The sequence below is a fragment of the Strigops habroptila genome, chromosome 8, assembly GCF_004027225.2.
Source record: "Strigops habroptila isolate Jane chromosome 8, bStrHab1.2.pri, whole genome shotgun sequence".
In the NCBI taxonomy this organism is placed as follows: Eukaryota; Metazoa; Chordata; class Aves; order Psittaciformes; family Psittacidae; genus Strigops; species Strigops habroptila.
Genome location: NC_044284.2, coordinates 39,826,665 through 39,846,437, shown reverse-complemented (window position 1 = coordinate 39,846,437; position 19,773 = coordinate 39,826,665). Strand labels below are relative to the sequence as shown.

At 36.1% G+C, this 19,773-nt stretch overlaps 1 protein-coding gene across 3 annotated transcripts in view; it reads right to left on the bottom strand.

Annotated features, from left to right (window-relative positions):
- The window catches only part of RABGAP1L (RAB GTPase activating protein 1 like), a 252,449-nt gene that overhangs the window by 167,913 nt on the left and 64,763 nt on the right, over positions 1–19,773 (bottom strand). For all 3 annotated transcript variants that reach the window (XM_030493475.1, XM_030493474.1, XM_030493476.1), the window contains one exon: positions 15,935–16,085. In XM_030493475.1, coding sequence (XP_030349335.1) covers positions 15,935–16,085 — 151 coding nt within the window. The remainder of the gene's footprint in view (positions 1–15,934; positions 16,086–19,773) is intronic.

Genomic DNA, 19,773 nt, shown 5'->3' with positions numbered 1-19,773 from the left:
TTTTAAAATAATACTTAAAAGATTATTTTAATACTGCAATCATTTTAACTTTTTAGGGGCATGTTTTGATATAATTGTGGTTTTACTAATACTTTTGTCTATGTCAATCCAGGAATTACATTCCATAGATAGTGGTATTCCAAAAGCATATCACAACTGGACACCAAGAAAGTATATGTTCAAAAGGATTCCAGCTGACTTGGCAGAAGCATAAGCTCAGTCAGTATTAGCAGTAATTCCATTTCAGCAGAGCTAGAATAAGAGATTTTAAGGCTATTAAAGGAAAAAAAATCCCAAACACTGTGATCACCTACTTTGATTTTTCACATACTGAGAGCCAAAGAGTTCTCTTAAACTACAGCCTGACCTTTTAAGAGGCAACCAATTTTGATTTAATGAGTTCAAATGATGAATAATTTATTGTAGCCTTGATTAGGAAGCCAACTTCTAAGGCCAATTTCTAAGACACGAACACAAGGATCAAAACCACGTACCTCTGTTAGTCTTTCAAAATCACAAGTTTGGATTGACCAAAGAACAAAGTTGAAGTGCATGCAAATGTAACTTTCATTCTTCATTGCCTTTTAAATATAAGAACAGTTGCACCCGGTATTATTTCTTTAAATTCTCCCAAGAGCATCACCTCTATTTCATCTTCAAAGCATTCCTCAGAACTCAATGCCAAGGCCACAGATCCATGAACTACTGTATGATCAACACTGCATGCTCTTCCATATCCTTCTCTATCTCAGGACCTTACTTCTGAACATCACAACAGCAAACCTGTACGACAAAACCTCCCTAAAAGCGAGTAACCTTTGGCAACTCACTTTTAAGCTGTGCTGAAAGCTACAAGACAGAAAGCATTTGTGTGTATAACCCATCATCTTCTCAGAAATCATTTTAAACCTTCAGACTTATCCACTTCAGTCTAATTCTCTTTTCTACACATTGTGAACTGGCAGCTACCAGTGTGTGACAAATTCATGGACTCATGTCAGAAACAGATTCAAATCCACATTTCATGGATGCAGCTTACATTAAATGGTCACAGAACATTCTCCCAGAGCATCTAGTCTAATCTAGGCAGGCTGGCTGACAACATGTGCTTAGTCACATGGACGATTTCTTTTTTATTTGCATGTATAATCGGTGCATTCCACCCTAAACTTTTCCTTTAATAGATGTTTAAAAATAGTGCTTCCTCAAGGAGACAAGAGGTGGCTCAGGAAAACACTGAACAACTAGGATCACTAAGGAGACACAGTCACAGCTCCAACTGCTGGCATAGACAAAAATCAGTTAAGAACTAAAGATTCACTGTTTGTTTTGGTGCAAGATCTACCCAGGTGCAGGAGGTACTGACCCCAAATTCGGACTAGGAAACCAAATTCCACCATTTTTTGATGACAACAAAGATGAAAACAACTGGAATTGTAAATTTTAGAAGACTATCTTTAAGCGAAGTGTTACTCAGTATTACTATTCTACCACTTTTGTGAAGTAATGGAAAAGAGGAACATGGAAAGGATATGGCATGAAAATTATTTATAAACTGAAGCATGGCACAATTTCTTTTTATGGATTTTAAGCTCAGCTTCATTTAGACCAAATTCTCCTCCCAGCTGGAACTGCTGAAGAGATATCACTTATATTCTCTTAGAGCGTGGAGTCTATATCAGCACACACTTGCATCAATAAGCATCTATGAGAAAGAACCAGGAATAGCTTCTGACCAAGAGCAGTCTAGAGGGAACATTTTGCAAATAGCAGTTGAAGTAGACTCCTAAAAGTAGACTCCTGGCTAACTCACCAACATGGAACCTGGCAATGACAGATGTTTGTAAAATGCCACTGAAAGCAAGAATTACTGATTTCTTTTTTTTCCCCCTCCATAGTTAAAAATTAGCTAATTAAAATTTATGAAATCATCTCACATCTGATAACTATGTTTCAAGATTAATAACATCTAAATACATTCAACTTCCAATAGCTAGCAAATTTTGTCTTAAATTACTTCGTATTAATGAGGACATTTATATTTATAGCTAGATATTGGCACATGTAAAATGTTATGTGAGCTAAGAAATTATTTTCTTTATTCAAAAAGAAATACCAAACCTGACATTATTTGCCATGTCTAAGAAAAAAAATGAAATTGAACAAATACTTTATCAGCACTAAAAATAGGTTAAAGACAGCATGTTTGAAATCTACAAGTCCTTTCAGAAGGGAAACTATCAGGGAATAGAGAAGTCAAGTCTATAGATTAAGTTCCAGGTCCAACTTCTTTAACCAATATTAAATTCACATGTAGACCTTTCCCCCCTGCTCAAAAATATGACTTGAAGCTAAATGTCAATCTCTTCATTCATGTATTTTTAAGATACATCACATGTAACTGCCCAAAGCTAGGTGTATGAACACACTGAACTAAATACTGGCCTCTAACTAATTGATAATATGCCTGGGAAGGGCCACAGAGGAAGAAGTGGAAGCACTGGGTCCTACCTGCTGTATTTGCATAAGATGCTAGTGCTCATCATTTTTATATGGCCACTAGAATTAATTTGGCTTGAAAAGGCACAGAGCATGTTTCCTGGATACCCTCTTCCCAGTGTGCCTGTAATGTCTGCTGCAGGAAGAAACTGAGCATAATTTGTTTTCATATTTTTAATGAAAGATAAAGAATGACATGACAAAAAAAATGGAGTTACTGGCTGCAAAACTTGAACAGTAATCTTTAAAGCAATCCTACAATAAGGAGAAAGAAAACAAACAACCAAACAGAAAGAGGGACAGCTTTCAACAGCATAAAGAAAAATGCTTTCTGCATCAGTAGCAGTTGCCTATACCTTATTTATAACCATTCCATATAATTAAATAAAGATACTGGAAATAACTTTCTAGCAGTTTCTAATACACTAACTACAACACACAAAAAAGATATACCAACAGCAGTTTTCTACAAAGAAAAGGCTCTATAAAGTGATTTGCATTCATTTTTCTGCATAAGTTATGAAAATACTCTGTAGTCAAAAAATAGCCATACAAATGGAATAAGGCTAGATTTCTAATCAAAGTGCTCACAGGGGAAGAGATCTGCTACATTTCCTTCCCCCCTCCCTCCCCGCCCCAGGTTCTTTATAAAACAAAGCAAAAAAAGTGAGGAAAAAATTGTTACATTCAAAAAGCTATATTTTATTGTTATGGCAACTGAAGTGCTAAAAATAAAGAAATAAAGTTGTTATGGCAACTAGAATTTTAAAGGCAGTCAAAAGTAGAATAATCAAACATTCTGCTGGCTTAAAATGTAAAGTCTATGACTCAATTTTCAGAAAGAGCTTCAGAGACAAGTGGTGGTTGGGGTTTTTTTGATTCTGCTTTGGAGATCACAATTAGTATGAGTTTCATAGAACTCTCCAGAGTATAAGAGAGGAAATCAAGGTGAACAGAAAAACAGTCATTTGAAGGCCTCACGGTTGGTAAGAAGAAACACACACCTGAAGCCAGTTATTTAATGTCCTGGTGACCTTTCCTAGATCCATAAAATGCATCAGCTTATTATTAAAATAAACAGCAACAGGATAGTATTTATGTCAGTCATCGCAATGATCAAAAGACACCATATAACTGAAAGTTACTTAATGAATTTAAATTAAATACTGAAAAGTTAGGGAATACCAAAATTCACCTGTCTGAAGCAGCAGAGTTCTGTCCCTTTATATGTATGGAATTAAAAAGACTATAACTACAAGATCCTAAGTTTCTGCTATATGCTTGGTCATCATTACATGGCTGTCTCCCATCCAACACTTCTCAGATTGTCAAAATTGCTACTTTTATTTAAAAACTAACAGAACTGCATGCACTGTGAAATGTTCCAAAGGCCATACTCGGGTAAGCCTTAATTAATACCAAGCAAAGTATTTAACAGATATTATAGAGAATTATGACTAGAAAGAGTAACTTACACTGGAAATATCTGCACTGGAATCACATACACAGCATGTACTAGCATTCCCATGTAAGCTAATGTTTTAAAACAGTATGTGCCTTGTATTTTGTCTTCAGTGCAGGTAACCAAGGTTCCTACTAGCATTACTCATAATTTTTCTGACCCATATGAGTCTCTCAGCCCAGTCCCAAAGAGCTTTTAGCATGCAGAAATAGCATGGCCAAGAATATAGATCAAAGGTTCCTCCTTCACTTGTACTAAAGGGAAAAGAATCAGATTAACTCCTTATTGCAGCACAAAAATCAAGCAATGTACACTAGAAATTCAAACAACACACAAGGGAGTGCATCAAGGATAATGCAGACAAATTTAAGTATATTTTTGTAGTTTTACTTCCCCAGCCTCAGTTATTAATCCTCAAGGCTAGATACACAGTTAATTCATTCCCTCTTAAACATCACATGAAGCCACAGATATTTCTAGAGACGTAAATAATGTAGGAAAATACATTAACTACTGCATCTGTGACGAAGTCAACAGTTTCTGCAAAGTAAACTCCATGTACAACAGTCATTATACATAAATTTTCATCAATCAGGATAAATTTTGGACATACGACTATGAAGGCTTTAAATCAAAGTTTTAGAAGTACTCTCTCTAATGCTTAGGCTGAAGGAGCCTTTTCAAGGCTTGTTGCTGACTCAACCAGCTACTGAAGACAACAGACACGCTGTTCTGTGCTTTCTATGAAATTACTTTCCTCGTTGTATAATATTCTAAACTTAGTCAAGTGCATGGTTGCCTGAAATGTAAGTCTTTGAGTTCAAAGAAAAGGTGCAGCAGTCCGCCCCATTTAACTGACAACTATGTAAATCCATTGCTTGCATACAGCATCGAGGGGTCACATTTCTTGCTGTATCAGGTACAGCCATTCTGGACTGAATATACATGCATACATAAGTATATAAAAGAATATTTATTCTAACATTTGCAGGAACATTTTACCCCTAATGTGTTTCTATATTTTCAATTTTCCATTAAAGAAGAATTTAAGAGCAAGCACTTTCACAGAAAGGCAGAGAAAATCCTGGAAGGTGTAACAATAAAGACCAAAAGTGTTTTTTAAAATTACATTTACAAATTCATGACAGAAAGATGGCATCATTCCAAAAGATACCACTAATTCCTTTGCCATAGAAGTAACAAGAAGCATAATTGATTGACTGCAGTGTTACCAGGACTGCAGTCCTGGGTTAGAGGTTGGACTTGATGATCTTAAAGGTTTTTTTCCAACTCACTTGATTTTATGATTAACATAACTAAGGCTGTCTGAAGGCTGCCTCAAAAATGGCCTCACCTGTCCATCCTGCCCTGTTCCATCTATATGCTCCCAGCTCACCCCTTACACCACACCCACTCAGCTACACAGCAAATCAATCTCATTGCTCTAACAGACAAATGGGAGAAAAGAAGTTTTCTAAATAAACATCTACAAACTACTGTGGTTAGCCTTGCGATTGCTAGGCACAGTATACAGAAAAGATGGAACATGGAGCAAAAGAAACCTCTCCTGGCAAGCACACAGCCTGGATAAGGCACAACCTGAAACCGCACTCCCCCTTATATGACAATTTAGCTTTAGATTCAGGCAGGCTGTGTATTGAACTACCTAGTCAAAAAAAGGGTGTATTTTGAAACTGACTGCTTTTGAGACAAACCAGCCATATGAATCTGGCTTTGTCATCTGCAGCATATGATTAAAAAAACTGTGAAGCTCTGGATCATCAATAGTCAGTTGTCAGTTTAAAAAACAACTGATAAAAATTCACAACATGAAAAAAAAATTCTCAGCTGCCAAAATATTTGGGTATGTCCACAGAAACCTACATAAAAGATAATTATAAAGAGTATATGCACTACCAGGCTGCAATTGATCTCCTTTTGGTTAGTTTACCTCAGCAGCTGCAAATTTGCTTGCTGATAGGGGAAATTACTTGTAATTAGTATGAGCATACTCATCTCTATAAAGGGGGGAAAAAATATATATTTAACAGCTACAGGCTGTAAAGAAGATCTATAAGTTTCTCATCTCTTCTGAAGCGATTACTGTAAAATGTACTTAAGACTAGCTCAGCCCCTTAGAAGAATATCCCAAAGAACATATGAATAATATTGTTATTTGGTGTTTTTATCATGAACAAGTTATACATAAATTAAGGTAGCAAAAGGTACCAGAATTCAGCCCTATATTAAATCCCAGTTTAAATTTAAGGGATATATTTACCACTTATGTATGTTTTAACTTTTCTACACATGCAGCTCAAGCCTTTCTGGTTTTTGTTTCTATTTCAGTTATTGTGTATTGCCCATTGGTAGCTGCACAATGCTATGGTAAAACATGTTTTAATAAAATGTTGTCCACCAGTACTGTTGTCAACTGCGGTTCTTTGGAGAAATAAAAAAGATAAATATAAACTATATTTTTTGATCCTTTGATTCTTAGTGTTCTTCTTTAAGTATTTAGAGCTCTCTGTTTAATTCTGAAAGCATCAAACATTAACATACTGAAATTAACCAGCAACTCATAGTCAGGAAAAGGCAGTTTACTCTCTTAAATAAATGCATTTAAGATTTCTGAAACACTACCTTTCATAGAACTGTCACAAGAAAAACTGACTTCTGCATCTTTTCCTGTGTAAGCAAGTATAGGACCCCAGACTGGGCTTTTAGAGAAAGCCGTTCCTGATGGTTTAAAACAGCCTTTCAAAATCACGCAACGGAATCTACAACGAAGTTGCCTTCAGCTTTAATTTAGACACAAACCATTCCAAATACAAATTACAGCTAGTAATTCAGATTTTCAAGAGACATAGAAATTTTCAGATAAAGTCACTGCATTTATATATGCATGCCACTTGCACATGCCAAGGTGGTACTTCAGCAACACTGTGACACACACATATGGCCACTTTATTTCAATGTCAGACTGAGGCTGGCCTGAAATTCTTTTGAAGACTGGCATTACTGTTTATTTACACGCACAATCACAGAAATAAGTTAGCCTTACAAACAAGACATTGAGAATGCCATTACCCTGACTCTGAGTGCAGCCTTTTGATTTCCAGAATGTGGATGCTATACAGATAATACCACCTAATTCCTCTCATACTAACTGCTCCATTACAGTAACATAGTGAACTCAGTGGTTTGTCTCTTCCTCTCACCTTCAACAGCTCCAGCCCTTAAGTAATTCAGCCTCCTGAATGACACTTATGCAACACTTGCTTGAAGGCAGAGGCTGGTTAGGAAGAAGTGAATTTCAGATGAAAGAGTAATACCAAGAGAAGGTTGATTGTTTAAAAGATATCATGTTCTCAGGAATTGCAGTTCTATTGCAGTGGCCCACATACATAACAATTTGCTTCATCTAAGCAGTGCCCTATACTGCAAGAGAGAGATGCATATACACAGAATGAATATGCATTACATAAAGACAACACACACTGCAGAGAACTTCAGAAATTATCCCATTGTACTCAGTGGTATAGAATACCATTGTTTAAAACATTGCCTTACTATTGCTGCTCTTTCAGCATCAGCACTACAGGAAAACTGAACACCTATTATCAAACCAGTATTCAAATTAAACTAGTATACCAATTAATGTTTTATCTGGGAAGGAGCATCATAGATTTTAATACAAGTTCTGAGGTGCCAAGCATTTTCCAGAACCAGCAGCTATTACCATACCCTCTACTGTAAAGAAATATCAAGACACTGAGACATCCCTGCTCCATCCTATTTAACGAAACACTTCTCTGCATCAATCCACATATATCCAGAGTCTATGAAACTATCAATTTTAACATCAATTCTTCCAGTGATCATCATTTAAACCTATTCAGGCCATAGCATTAATACTACCCAAGGCTCCCCTGGTTTTGCAGGTAACAGATTATAAATTCCAACAGATAAAACCAGAATGTGGCCTCCAAGAGGGCAAATGCAAATCTCATTTGTACTCTAGCCTTCAGAACTGAAGTGTCAATTTATGTGACTTTTTGAGCTGGCAGGTCACACAGCACTCCAAGAGCCAGTAATTGTATTGTGAGTGTCATTTCAGTGCTATCCTAAGCAGCTGTGTATAGAAAAGTAATTGCAGGAAAACTCTTAATGTAGCAGAACTTTTTATCATTTTATGCAGGCCCTGAAAAAAAAAAAAAAATTGACATTATTTTCCACTTCAGATATCATACATAAAAGGTAAAATTAAGATGACATAAAATAAAAATTACTAATGGGTGCTACTCTTTTTTTTTCTTCCTGAAAAGAGCTGTCATTAAATTGAAGATTCTCTGATTAAGAGTAAGCTCAAGATTTTTCCTTCTGTGCACACAAAATTGAAAGATTTTCTCCAGGTGAGTTCTGAATGAATCAAAACTTGGCAAATTAAGTTCACCTTAGGGACATTTCATCCTTGAGTTTCTAAGGGTAATATTAACATTTACTATGAAACTAGGTACCCCAGTACATTCGTGATACACTAAATCTTTTATTTGAAGTCTGAATTTAAATGAAGCTATTTAAAGAATTAAAATTCTGTCAACTTCTGCTCTTCAGAGGCAGTATTTTTTTCACTAATATCTAATAAGCATTTTCAGTTCATATATTCTTTATTATTCCACAGTATGCAGCACCACTAAAATAATTCAAAGTAGAGACTGTAACTGTCAGCACTAGTGGTTCAACTTATACCAAAAATGAGGCATCCTACCAATTAAACCAGCATACAATCTGATTTTTCCTCTACAAACCACATTAAATTAAAAAATATTAGGAATCTGACATTTGCCATGAGATGAATGATCTCAGTTTAAGAGTTAAGTGATAGTCATCCTATGCTTGCCCCTTCAGAAAAGGTGGGAAAAAAGTAAAACTTAAGAAACTGCCTATAGATACTGAATTTAAAAGAAACATGAAACTGAAAAAGTTGCACATACATCTCGAAGTGATCAGTTCCTTTATAACTGTTTTGCTTAATATCTAAGTATCTCATTCAACAAGCAATAAACCAGGTCTTAGTTACCTCTTCTTAGTCAACTGGAAAAAAAAAATACAACAAAACAATTCAATTTTTTATAATGATAATTGATCTTTATATAATAGGATCTTTTACCATTAATAAGCATATAGCTATGCATACTTGATATCTGATCTCTCTAAAAGTGAGACCATTCCCGATTAGAAAAGAGAACAAATAAAGGTGCAAAGAAAAAAAAAAAACTAGAACAAAAATGTAGAGATCAGCATTTCTGAAACTACTTAATTTTTACTGCTGGGAAATTTGTTCAGTGCAAAAAGATGGGCATGCTGTGTTTCAAACATCTGTGATCAAAACTGGGCAACGTACCGCCTTCAAAGGACACCTTCTTGCAAAAGGGGAGGCCTTTTCATTTTCAGTAGGCTGTTTGCCATAAGCACATGTATCAAAAGAAAAGAGGATAGTCACATACGGGTTTTGGCTGTAGTCCAGGACAGTAGCCTATTTGGAAATTTGAGAATGCTTCTCTGCATTAGGACAAACAGATGCAGCATTCTGAACACAAATATTTGCTACAAAATACTCTAATGTTTCAGTCCATTACCCAACCTGCTGTGGCAGCTGGTGAACAGTCATCTTTTTAATTAGACACTCTTACTGATTAATTAGTCTCAGAACACTGAGCAGTGGAACCCTGCACGATGCCATTGGGACAAAAAATATTCCTCTTCCTAGTGCTAACAATATCCTTTGGTATTGCTGCAAATAACAAGCTTGATTAATTTTCTACTCAAACTAAAATAGCCTTCCTATATAAGTAATTCTCTGAATCCACAGCTAAACTGTTTCAACCCAACTTTCACACAAATAAAATAACTACAAAACACACACAAACATGGCATCAAGGCACCAGTTTCAAAATCAACTGCATTTAATCTATTTGCATAGACTGATTTGTAAAATTTGTAAAATCCTCCACTTTCCGTTTACTACCTTTGTGAGCAAGCTAGCAATAAAAATAAAAAAAGCTAGGTAATATTTTAAAGCATGAAACAAAGAAGCAAGTACCTTTTCTTATCTGAACACATCAGTAATTTCAAAGTTGAACAAGTACATACATTTCTACATTAGGTTTACATGAAAGTTGATCTTCAGTCCTTTGAGATCAGTTTGCAGATAGATGCACCAAGGAAAACAGATAATTAGAGCTACCCCAAGATATGGAAGACTGTGCTTAAGCAGATGAAATTTCAACACCAGTATTTGCTATTTTTAGTTACCCTATTTCTAACCTTTCATTTTGGACAAGAGATTACTATTACACTTTTGGGAGAAGAGATGATAAAGACATCCCTTTGCAGGACTTCCCACTATGAAAAAGTTTCTGTTCTCAGAAGGTACTTATAATAACGAAATACAGTTGTTAAAGAATTCCAAAGATATTTCTCTACTGCAGCTCCTCCTTTTCTTTAGACCCAAAAGATGCAGGGATGGCTTTGTAGCCAGCACCCCTTGTCCTCCACGTCACACACCACCAATCGTGGCTTAGGCACCCAAACACATGCACTGCAGGGCTTGTGACTAAATGGATATGAGGAAATTAATGGGAGTAACATGGAACAAGTGATTCCAACAGTGTATACACACTGCTTCCGCTTGCTTCATTTACTGCTCTTTTCAGCAAACAAGTGCTAAAGTTTCATTTTGTATCTGGGCCTGCAAAACACCTTGACCTGAGAAGTCTCCAGAAATCCGAAATCTTAACTTTCAGGTTTCTCTTTTTGCCTTATAATGAGGGGATCTGTCTTGTAGGAATCAGAAATAACAACACTGGTCCAAACAGAATGGATTAACTACGTATCTTAGCTCTAAAATGATTAGATTTCATCCAGCTCAAAACTCAATATATTTGCTCCATCTTCTGCAGCAATGGAATGTACTTTCGTATAACTGGTCCCTACTGCATGAGAATTGGACTTTGTGTGATTAGTGCCAATTTCAAATTACTGCATTACTGGGACATATTATCTTCATGATATGGCAATATTTAATCCCCAAATCAATGCCTCTTGTATTTGCTTCAGACTGTGGAAGAATTCTTAAGATTTTGACTCTTCTGGTGAGTGGCTTGAAACTTTACTGGCCCAGATGCAACACAACATTACAGAGTCAGCAGACAAAGCTATTTTTTGGCCAACTTTTCTGAAGCCTGACCCTTTAATTAGTCATTATCTCTAACTGTTCTGGGCACATGCTCATATTGCCAAAGGAAATTATGACGATATACAAATAATCTTATTTTTGGTCCTCTTACAAGTCATTTGGAAGGACAGCCATTAGGTCTTTCTTAAAGAACTTGGACTCAAAGTCACAATCCATCTCACGGGCATTCACGTTCCTATGCAAACTTTCATTGCTTTTGAGCAACATAATACTGCCAGCAACTACTTCATATGAAACCGGGCTTCTTTTTCTGACCAATCTTTAACGAATAATAAATTTAAAACAAGTTTTGTTCCCTTAAACCAGAGCAGCAGCATTTAAAAGCTGTAGATGAACTTTGTACATACAGCTTATTTCTAATGGAAATCAGACTCTATACTGAAAGTCTTTTATAAAGAAATCATACATTTCAATGTATGATGTCACAAACAATCATAAATCCTACCTTAAAATGGTCCATCCAAAAGTTTTGAAAGTACAGAATGTGAATGTCTGCCTTTTTTTCCGCCTTCATTATTTTACTTACACAACTACATACAACCCTTTCTTTCTAAACTTAGGAAAAGGCATTTGAGTGTGGGTAATTTCAAGAGTAATTAGTAACAGCATTATAAAACAGGTACTCAGTCTGTAACACTGAAAAGGATGGAAAGAAGTCTTGCCCCACAAATTCAGAGTGAGAAAACATACAAGAATGAAACCATCTAAACCAGAAAAGCAAAACATTAATAATAGGCAGTGTAAGATGCAATAAATAAAACATCTGTCGCAACTGAGATACAACAAGTGTTCTTTATTACTGCCATCAAGTGACAGCAGATTTCTAACGATTTACACATTGACAGTGCCTGACACCTGAAAGGGACAGAGTGAGGCCAAGTGGAGCATAATTATTGCTGAAGAGGATTCCCAGTCACCTCAATTGTAAATGGGGTAAACTGCAGCTTGCCACTGATCAGTTTACTGGAGCTCAAAATATATCTCGTCATGGAAAAATTCAGCAAATGTCTAGAGAGGAGCCAATGAAGCTGAACATGAAATAATGTCAAGTAGGCAGAAGAAAAACTCTATCAGCTAAGTGACTCTATCTTCTGCATGGTTTTCTACTTATAATCTTTCAACAAATGGACCTGACACGCTTTTACAAAAGCTCTATATACAAGTACCAGTACTACCCCTTCATTATCACCACGAGCAGATTTTTCTCACTCTGATTTGCCTTTGTCTTTTCCTTAAAATAAATATACAAAGATACATATATACACATTTATCTCTGCTGATTTATGTTTTATTTTCCCTTTCTTGTACTGTGCTACGTGCAGCAAGGTCAAAAGCCTACGGCACACATGCCAGAAGAGTAACTAAGGCAGATTTTGATTGTTACAGAGATTTACATACATGTCAGAAATGAAGCAGCTGCCAAATTACAACTCCTACTCTCTAAAATTGTATGCAAGACCTACTATTGTGTTCCAGTCAAAATTTCTGAGAGGCTCACAGTAATCACCAAGCTGGAACTCAGTAGGAGACGTAAGATTTAGCAAGATAGTACTCATCAGTAAGAAGGTATTTGTGAGAGAATAAGTATTTCTTTCTCCTTTTCCTCCTGGAACTCCAAACTCACCTAGAAATGAGAAACGTATCAGCACATGAATGCTCTGATATGGGAAAGGAAGCACAGTTCACTAGATCATTCTTGACAGACTGTTGACCTCCACTGCAGGACATGCCTTTTTGCAGAATATAAGTACAGCACTGATTTTTCTAAATAAGACAAAGATTTTATTTTGCTTTCTGTGCTGAACTGAAACACTAAAACAAGCTCCAAATTACTCTCCTACAGAACACACTGAACAAAACACTCTTCTAACTGAAAAATACTGTAGAAGATTTCAGAGCTCTGTAAACAGATGGATATATGCAGTATAACATGCATACCAGATCTGTCAAGTGATGTGAGTAATAGTTGGCCAATCTAACATACTACTGCACAAACTGCACACAATGGGAGTAGAACAACAAATGTGTCTGTATGAAGTCTCTAAATTAAGATGTTGAGAGTCTGCTATCATTCAGTTCACCATAAGGAACACATTTTTGTCCTGCCAACAATACAATTATCCTCCTCCACTAGCAAGAACAGCTATACAAGGAGTTAAAACAGCAACGCTGCAGTAAAGTTACAGTTTTTACCAGATTTCTCTGTTCCCCATAGGAGGTAGTCACAAATTAGGTACCCTACTGTAATTCCAGCTATCACCTTTTAAGCTATGATAGTAAAATGACAGTTTTCAAGATTTGTTCCTCAAGTTAGCCCTCTGAAATTGTTACGAAATGTTCAAGGGCACTAGGCAGTAATGGGGAGCCATTTAAGGGAGAAAGCTGTTTGAGGGGGAGTTGTGTGAGGAGGTGAGTAGGTAGGGGGTCAAGTTCACAGATGTTACTACCATCTCCTACTTCTTGTATCTCAGCATGCTTTATTCTCAGCACTGCAAGTGCAGAACACTGCCACCTCTAACCACCTAGGAACGTCTTACAGAATTACACTTAGGAATGCACACACTTACAGAATATACTACTAACATGGTGAAGACACTCACAAAAATATCTAGCTTCCAGAAGTAAGCCTAAACAAGAGAGAAACATTAAGCAGAATGACCAAAATACAAGGAGAGAATCAATCTGTGTAAACTTATGCATAAACTGAAAGAATTAAGACTGAAGCTATGTATTTGATGGAAAAAATAAAGTACATGTTCTTGGTGTACTAGGATGGTAGCATACAAACAATGCAGGAAAAAGAAATCAATTCTGCTTTCTCACACAGGAGAAGCAAGTGAACAATCATTAATACCCAAAAACTCTGAAGTTTAACATGCATATTATTATTGACACACATAACATTACAACAAAGCCTTTAGTAGGATTCAGAAAACAATATATACGTACCTGCCCCTCTCTCTCTCTCCCAAATATCTTAATTCACACTACCAACACACCAAAATGAAACTGCCTGTTCACAGACATAAATATCAGATAATTCATTTTAAAAAAATTAGCTGACAAATTTTTTTTGAGCATCAGTATTAACTATTCCTAAAAATGAGCCTTAGCTCTGGCATAGATGCTCTCCTGTTCGTTTCTTTTCATGAAACCTTTCATGCAATGTATATGAAATGATGCGATCACCAGCAGTTATACACAGCCAGACCATGGAAGAAATTTTGTGATTTCACAATAAAAGAGATTTACTTCAGAAAAAAAAACCTGAGTTTGCATAAATGCCTAAGTTCAGAATAGGATTTAATTTTCTAATCCATAACAGCATAATATTTTATATTTAATGTTGTATGAGATGTCATCTTCCAGTATATACGTCATTGAAATATTTCCATGATGAAAGGGCCAAGTGCAGCAAAGTACTTTTAAGGCATGAGGCCCTACCATCAAGATAAGGCTTGCATTTTAGAAGTTTTCTACTCCCTCCTCCGCTGTGAACCAAACATCTTCCCCACTTTCGGAAAGCAAGAGCAAAATAATGGAGGTGGTTTTGATGCAACATACAGCTGACAGATGTCCTGTGAATGGTTTCTAAGGAAAATATAACCCAACTACAACGTCAAAAAGAAAAATTTACACTATCAAAACATCCTTCTTTATGGGTAAAGGAAAAAGAAGCCACGAGGACAGCTCTCACTCCGGAATGCTTTTAAACTTTACAAACATAGCAGGTAGGTCAAATTAATAGGACAAGTATCAAAAAGATATAACAACATTATGAAAGAGAACTTTTACTAACGTATACCCCAGAATTTTTGTATGAACAGATGATTCATTCCGTACATAACAAACCCAACACCTTCTCTGAGCAACATAAAATTATCTTCCTCTGTTTCTGCCATTATGGCCATTTTTGAGCGCACTGTTTTTCTCAGAGCGCATAACTACCCTGCAGTGGCAAGGATTTTAGAACTCCAAATGGCGAGTTTACCTCCTGACACTGCACAGAGTTTCTGTTCCTGCAACACAGTAATTTCGTTCTTTCAGTCACAGCTACAAGCAATCTGGAACATCTATGCAGACAATTTCTTAAAGTGTTTACTGATGACAGATACAGAATGGGAAAAGATTCCTAGAAGCATTCTCTTCTCAGATCGCTCATACAGAAAGGAGACTGATTTAGTGGGGGGTAAAAAAGGCATTAACATTCTTTCTTAAAATAAAAAACAAAATAAGAAATACCCAACTTTGTGAGGCTTTGTTTGTTTGGGGTTTTTTGTTGGCCCCCCCTTTTTTTTTTTTGGGTGGAGGGTTGGTTTTTTTGGGAGTTTTGGGGGTTTTTCAGCAAAAAACCAGAAAAACCGAGGCATACAGAGAACAGAAACTGTTGAAAAAACAAAGAGTTTATAAAATAACCCAAACAAACACCTGAACAACAAGCTGATGTGCTTATTACAATCACAGCAAGTGCATAGAAAGCTAAATGTCAAGCATTACTACAGATATAGGTCAGCATTTTCTATTTTAATGCCATTCAGCAGGTACCCATGGCAGGAGGTAAAATCACCTAATAACAACTTCAGTTGCTTAAAATAAGTTGAACTGGTTCACCCTTTTCCTACTTTGCCATGGAATAAAACTGCTGATCGGCAGAACTCATTTTAACCAAGGGGGGGGGGAGGAGGAGGAAAAAAAAAAAAATCCATCCTTACCATTGTGATGAGAACTCTGTATTTATCCAGCATTGCCTGGTTGTCATGGCATCCTGCCAGCAACTGCCAAACCTCTGCCCTTAGTGCTTCTGGAACACCGCTTTTCACCAGGGTAGACAATCCGTTCGGTCTCACAACAAGATTATTGTGCCTAAGAAACAAACAATCACTTGAATATTATACTTCAACTACAGGTATAGAAATCAAGATAAAAAACATTAAAAGTTTTTAAACTTCCCAACATTATTCTGAAAAGTAGAGTCAGCTACTGGCAACATAAACTTCCACTGGTTACACTAAGTAGTATTTGTCAGATGGAAAGCAAAAATTCTGCAAAGATTTACAATAAGAACCAGCAGCAAAATACAGTGATATACAAATTTTCCAGGTGTAGCGAAATTAATGAAAATTAAAACAACAAGCAGTTGCAGAAATTTAACTAAACTGGCTAACGAAGAACAACTGGAATTGAAAGTGGAAACCATGCCATCTGTGCAGACAACTCAACTTAACTATTTGTTCAACATATACATTTAGCTTTGGTTAAAAAAAGAAAATTAAAAATAACCTAAGCTATATAGAGAAGTAAATTTTGGAAAACAAACAAAAGTCAGTTTCAGAAGTACTAACATGAAAACTGAAGTTCCAGTTTTAGACTTCACGCCAAGAGTATTTTGTAAATGCCACTTGCACATACCTTGGTAAAATCCCAACATTCCAAATAAATCTGCCTATTAGTCTGAGCTGGTGATTTACTATCTTGTGCATGTGTACATACACCAAGAAATGCAGGGAGACAACTGAAGGATGACTGGTGTTTTATTTTCCAACACTGTGTAATTAATCCTACAAAAGTTGGTACACTGAATTATGAAAGGCCATAGTCAGACAGACTGAATACTAAAGATGTGTTTTTTAAAAATAATCCAGTCACTGAGCCCATACATTTCTGATAAAATCACTGCACATGGGCCATATTGCTGAGCTTTCAGTCACAGATGTTTAAAATCCTTTTTGAGTTAATAGTGTTTACTGATCTAGATCAAACCTCGCTTTGACTTATTATGGCAATTTTCATTTCCTGCAATGCAGCAGGAAGCCTGTGTGAATTGACTCTTTGTTCTTTCCAATGTAGGAAGTGCTTTGCTCTGCTATTGTTTTGACCGTTTCTATGTTTTTCAACTCTACTGGTAGCAGAATAGTGAGAGCAGCAGTTTAGCCAAATGCTAGCAAGCTGTGATTAAATTAAATAACCTACAATTTCACCCTCCATTTTAAGTGAAGGTTTAGAGTACTCATTCTTTGAAACGGGTCATCAAGGTGTGAACAGTTCACCACTACTGTTTAAAAGGTGCCCTAAAGAAATTTCTTCTTCCTATGCTCCGAGGATGATATTTTTCCAAATGATTTGAGAATTTTAAGAAAGATTACATAATGCCCTTATTCTTTCTTATTCTTTCTCTGTACATCTTGCAGCAAAATCACATTAGACTAATGGTTTTGTGATGGGAAAAAACTAGAAAGAAAAAAATAATCACAGAAATATTAAAAGACCTAGATAATCTAAGTGGTTACAAAGTTTTGAAAAATACAATCAGAAACAAACAAACAAACAAACAAACAACAAAAGCCACCAGAAACTTAAAGCTCAAGTTGTGTGAAAATTAAGCGTTCACAGCTCACTTCAGATCAGATTAGTTTGGGTATTACATTTGGAGGTGGGCCACAAAGATGATCAGAGCACCTGCCCTTTGAAGACAGGCTGAGAGAGTTGGGCTTGTTCAGCCTGGAGAAGGATTCAGCTGGAGAGGGACTTTTTACAAGGGCAAGTAGTGACAGGACAAGGGGAAATGGATTTCAACTGAAATAGGGAAGGTTTAGATTAGATTATTACGAAGAAATTCTTCACTGTGAGAGTGGTGAGGCACAGATCGCCCAGAGAACTTGTGGATGCCCCATCCCTGGCAGTGTTCAAGGCCAGGTTGGACGGGGCTTTGAGCAACCTGGTCTAGTGGAAGGTGCCCCTGCCCGTGGCAGAAAGGGTTGGAATTAGATGATCTTTAAGGTGCCTTCCAACCCAAACCTCCTATGATATGCGTTATATGAGAAACACAGGTGGCCTTCACTGAGGACTCTGCAAGCATATAAAATAAAATGAACAGCTAAAAAGGAACATTCCCACAGAAATTTAACAGGGAATTTTTCAGCAACACCAAGAAAACAATACAAATGGCTTATGGCAACAGCTAACAGAGATGCAAATTCAATACCATCCTTACTACTGAACATACAATTGAGAATTAAACATGCTACAGTACACCAGATTTTACTGGATTTGTTATATATTGAAATAGTTTTATGATAGAGGTAATACTTTAGCAACATTAGTCCATGCGGTAAAGCGTAACTTCATAATTTTAAGAGACAACGTCTCAGTTTCTCAATGTCTGTTTGTAAAACAGCTTGATCACTAACAATCCTTGCTCTGTATTCTACTATAATGAACAAATACGCATTTATCCCTCCTTTGTGTAGAGGCCCGGGGCGCCTTACATTCCTAAACACTTTCTGACACCTCTTTAGACAGACCATAAGAGAAACAAGCATAAAAAACATGCTTGCCTTATTCTAGTCTTATCTTTCAGCATATTTTTTTAAGGGGAAAAGAAATGGGTCATTCATGAATGCTGACATCTCTTAATTTGCTACAAAGTACTGTAATTCTCTTGCACAAAAGGCAAAGACAATTTTAAAACATCAGAGAGCAAGGATATAAAACTGCAACGCATAGACTATGCTCCAACTTCACAAGTAAACAAATATTTCTAATCAAAGACTGCTATTGACTATTACTACTTAAAAAAAAAAAAAAAAAAAACCCAAACCCACAAAAACACAAGGAAAAACAAACAATTAAAAACCCCACCACCTACACCAGAAATAGTTTCGTACTCAGCTAAACTAGCTTGCAAGAACAACTTCCATGCTGAGGATGTTGTAAATAGTAAAATAAATTAAAAGTTATTCTATTACTTCACACCTGCTTATTGATTTTTTGATAAATTACCTTATTCTTATTGCTGTTTATATGTTTGAAGGAGACTCTTGGAGCAATGTTTCTGCTGAGTCAGGCCATTAGGTTAGAGTGACATTGTAATGGAATTACAAGAAGCAATTAAGGTGCGAGAAATTTTTCATCTAAGAGACAAATCAGCAAACCAGTTTTCCAAGTGGAAATGTGAAAAAGTAAATAAACAAAAATTAACAAGTGCACAGATATTCCACTAGAATATGGTGCAATTTTCAACACACAAGATTTTACTTCAATCTATTTTTAGTTTTCAAATTGTTAACAGTTTTCATCTGTTACTGTTTCCAGGTTTTGTTCTTAAAATATAACATTATGCTATTCAAGAATTCAAGTATTTCATACACTTGAATTTAACTCAAAAGGTAATATTGCTTGAGACACTCCTGAAGCAAATGTTTGCTACTGCTAGTCTTCAAGCTGTCTGGGATTTCCCATTTCTCATGCCATTTTAAACTGATTTTTAACTAAGATGTTTTAAGTACTACATGATTCTCCAAGATAAATGTGTATGTTAGGACTTCAAAACAGTTTACTCCAAAAGTCTTAAATCTTTTGTCTCATTGAACAGTATACAACAGTAACTTGAAGAAATAGTTAGGTGAAGTTTGAGAGAATGAGCTCTGGGCAGTTCCTTACTTCAGCATGCTTATCCACAGAAGTCCAGCTATTTGGCAAGGGCAAAAATTAAAAATAATCAACTAATGTATGAATTTAAAAAAAAAAAAATATTAAAAAAAAAATCAGAAAG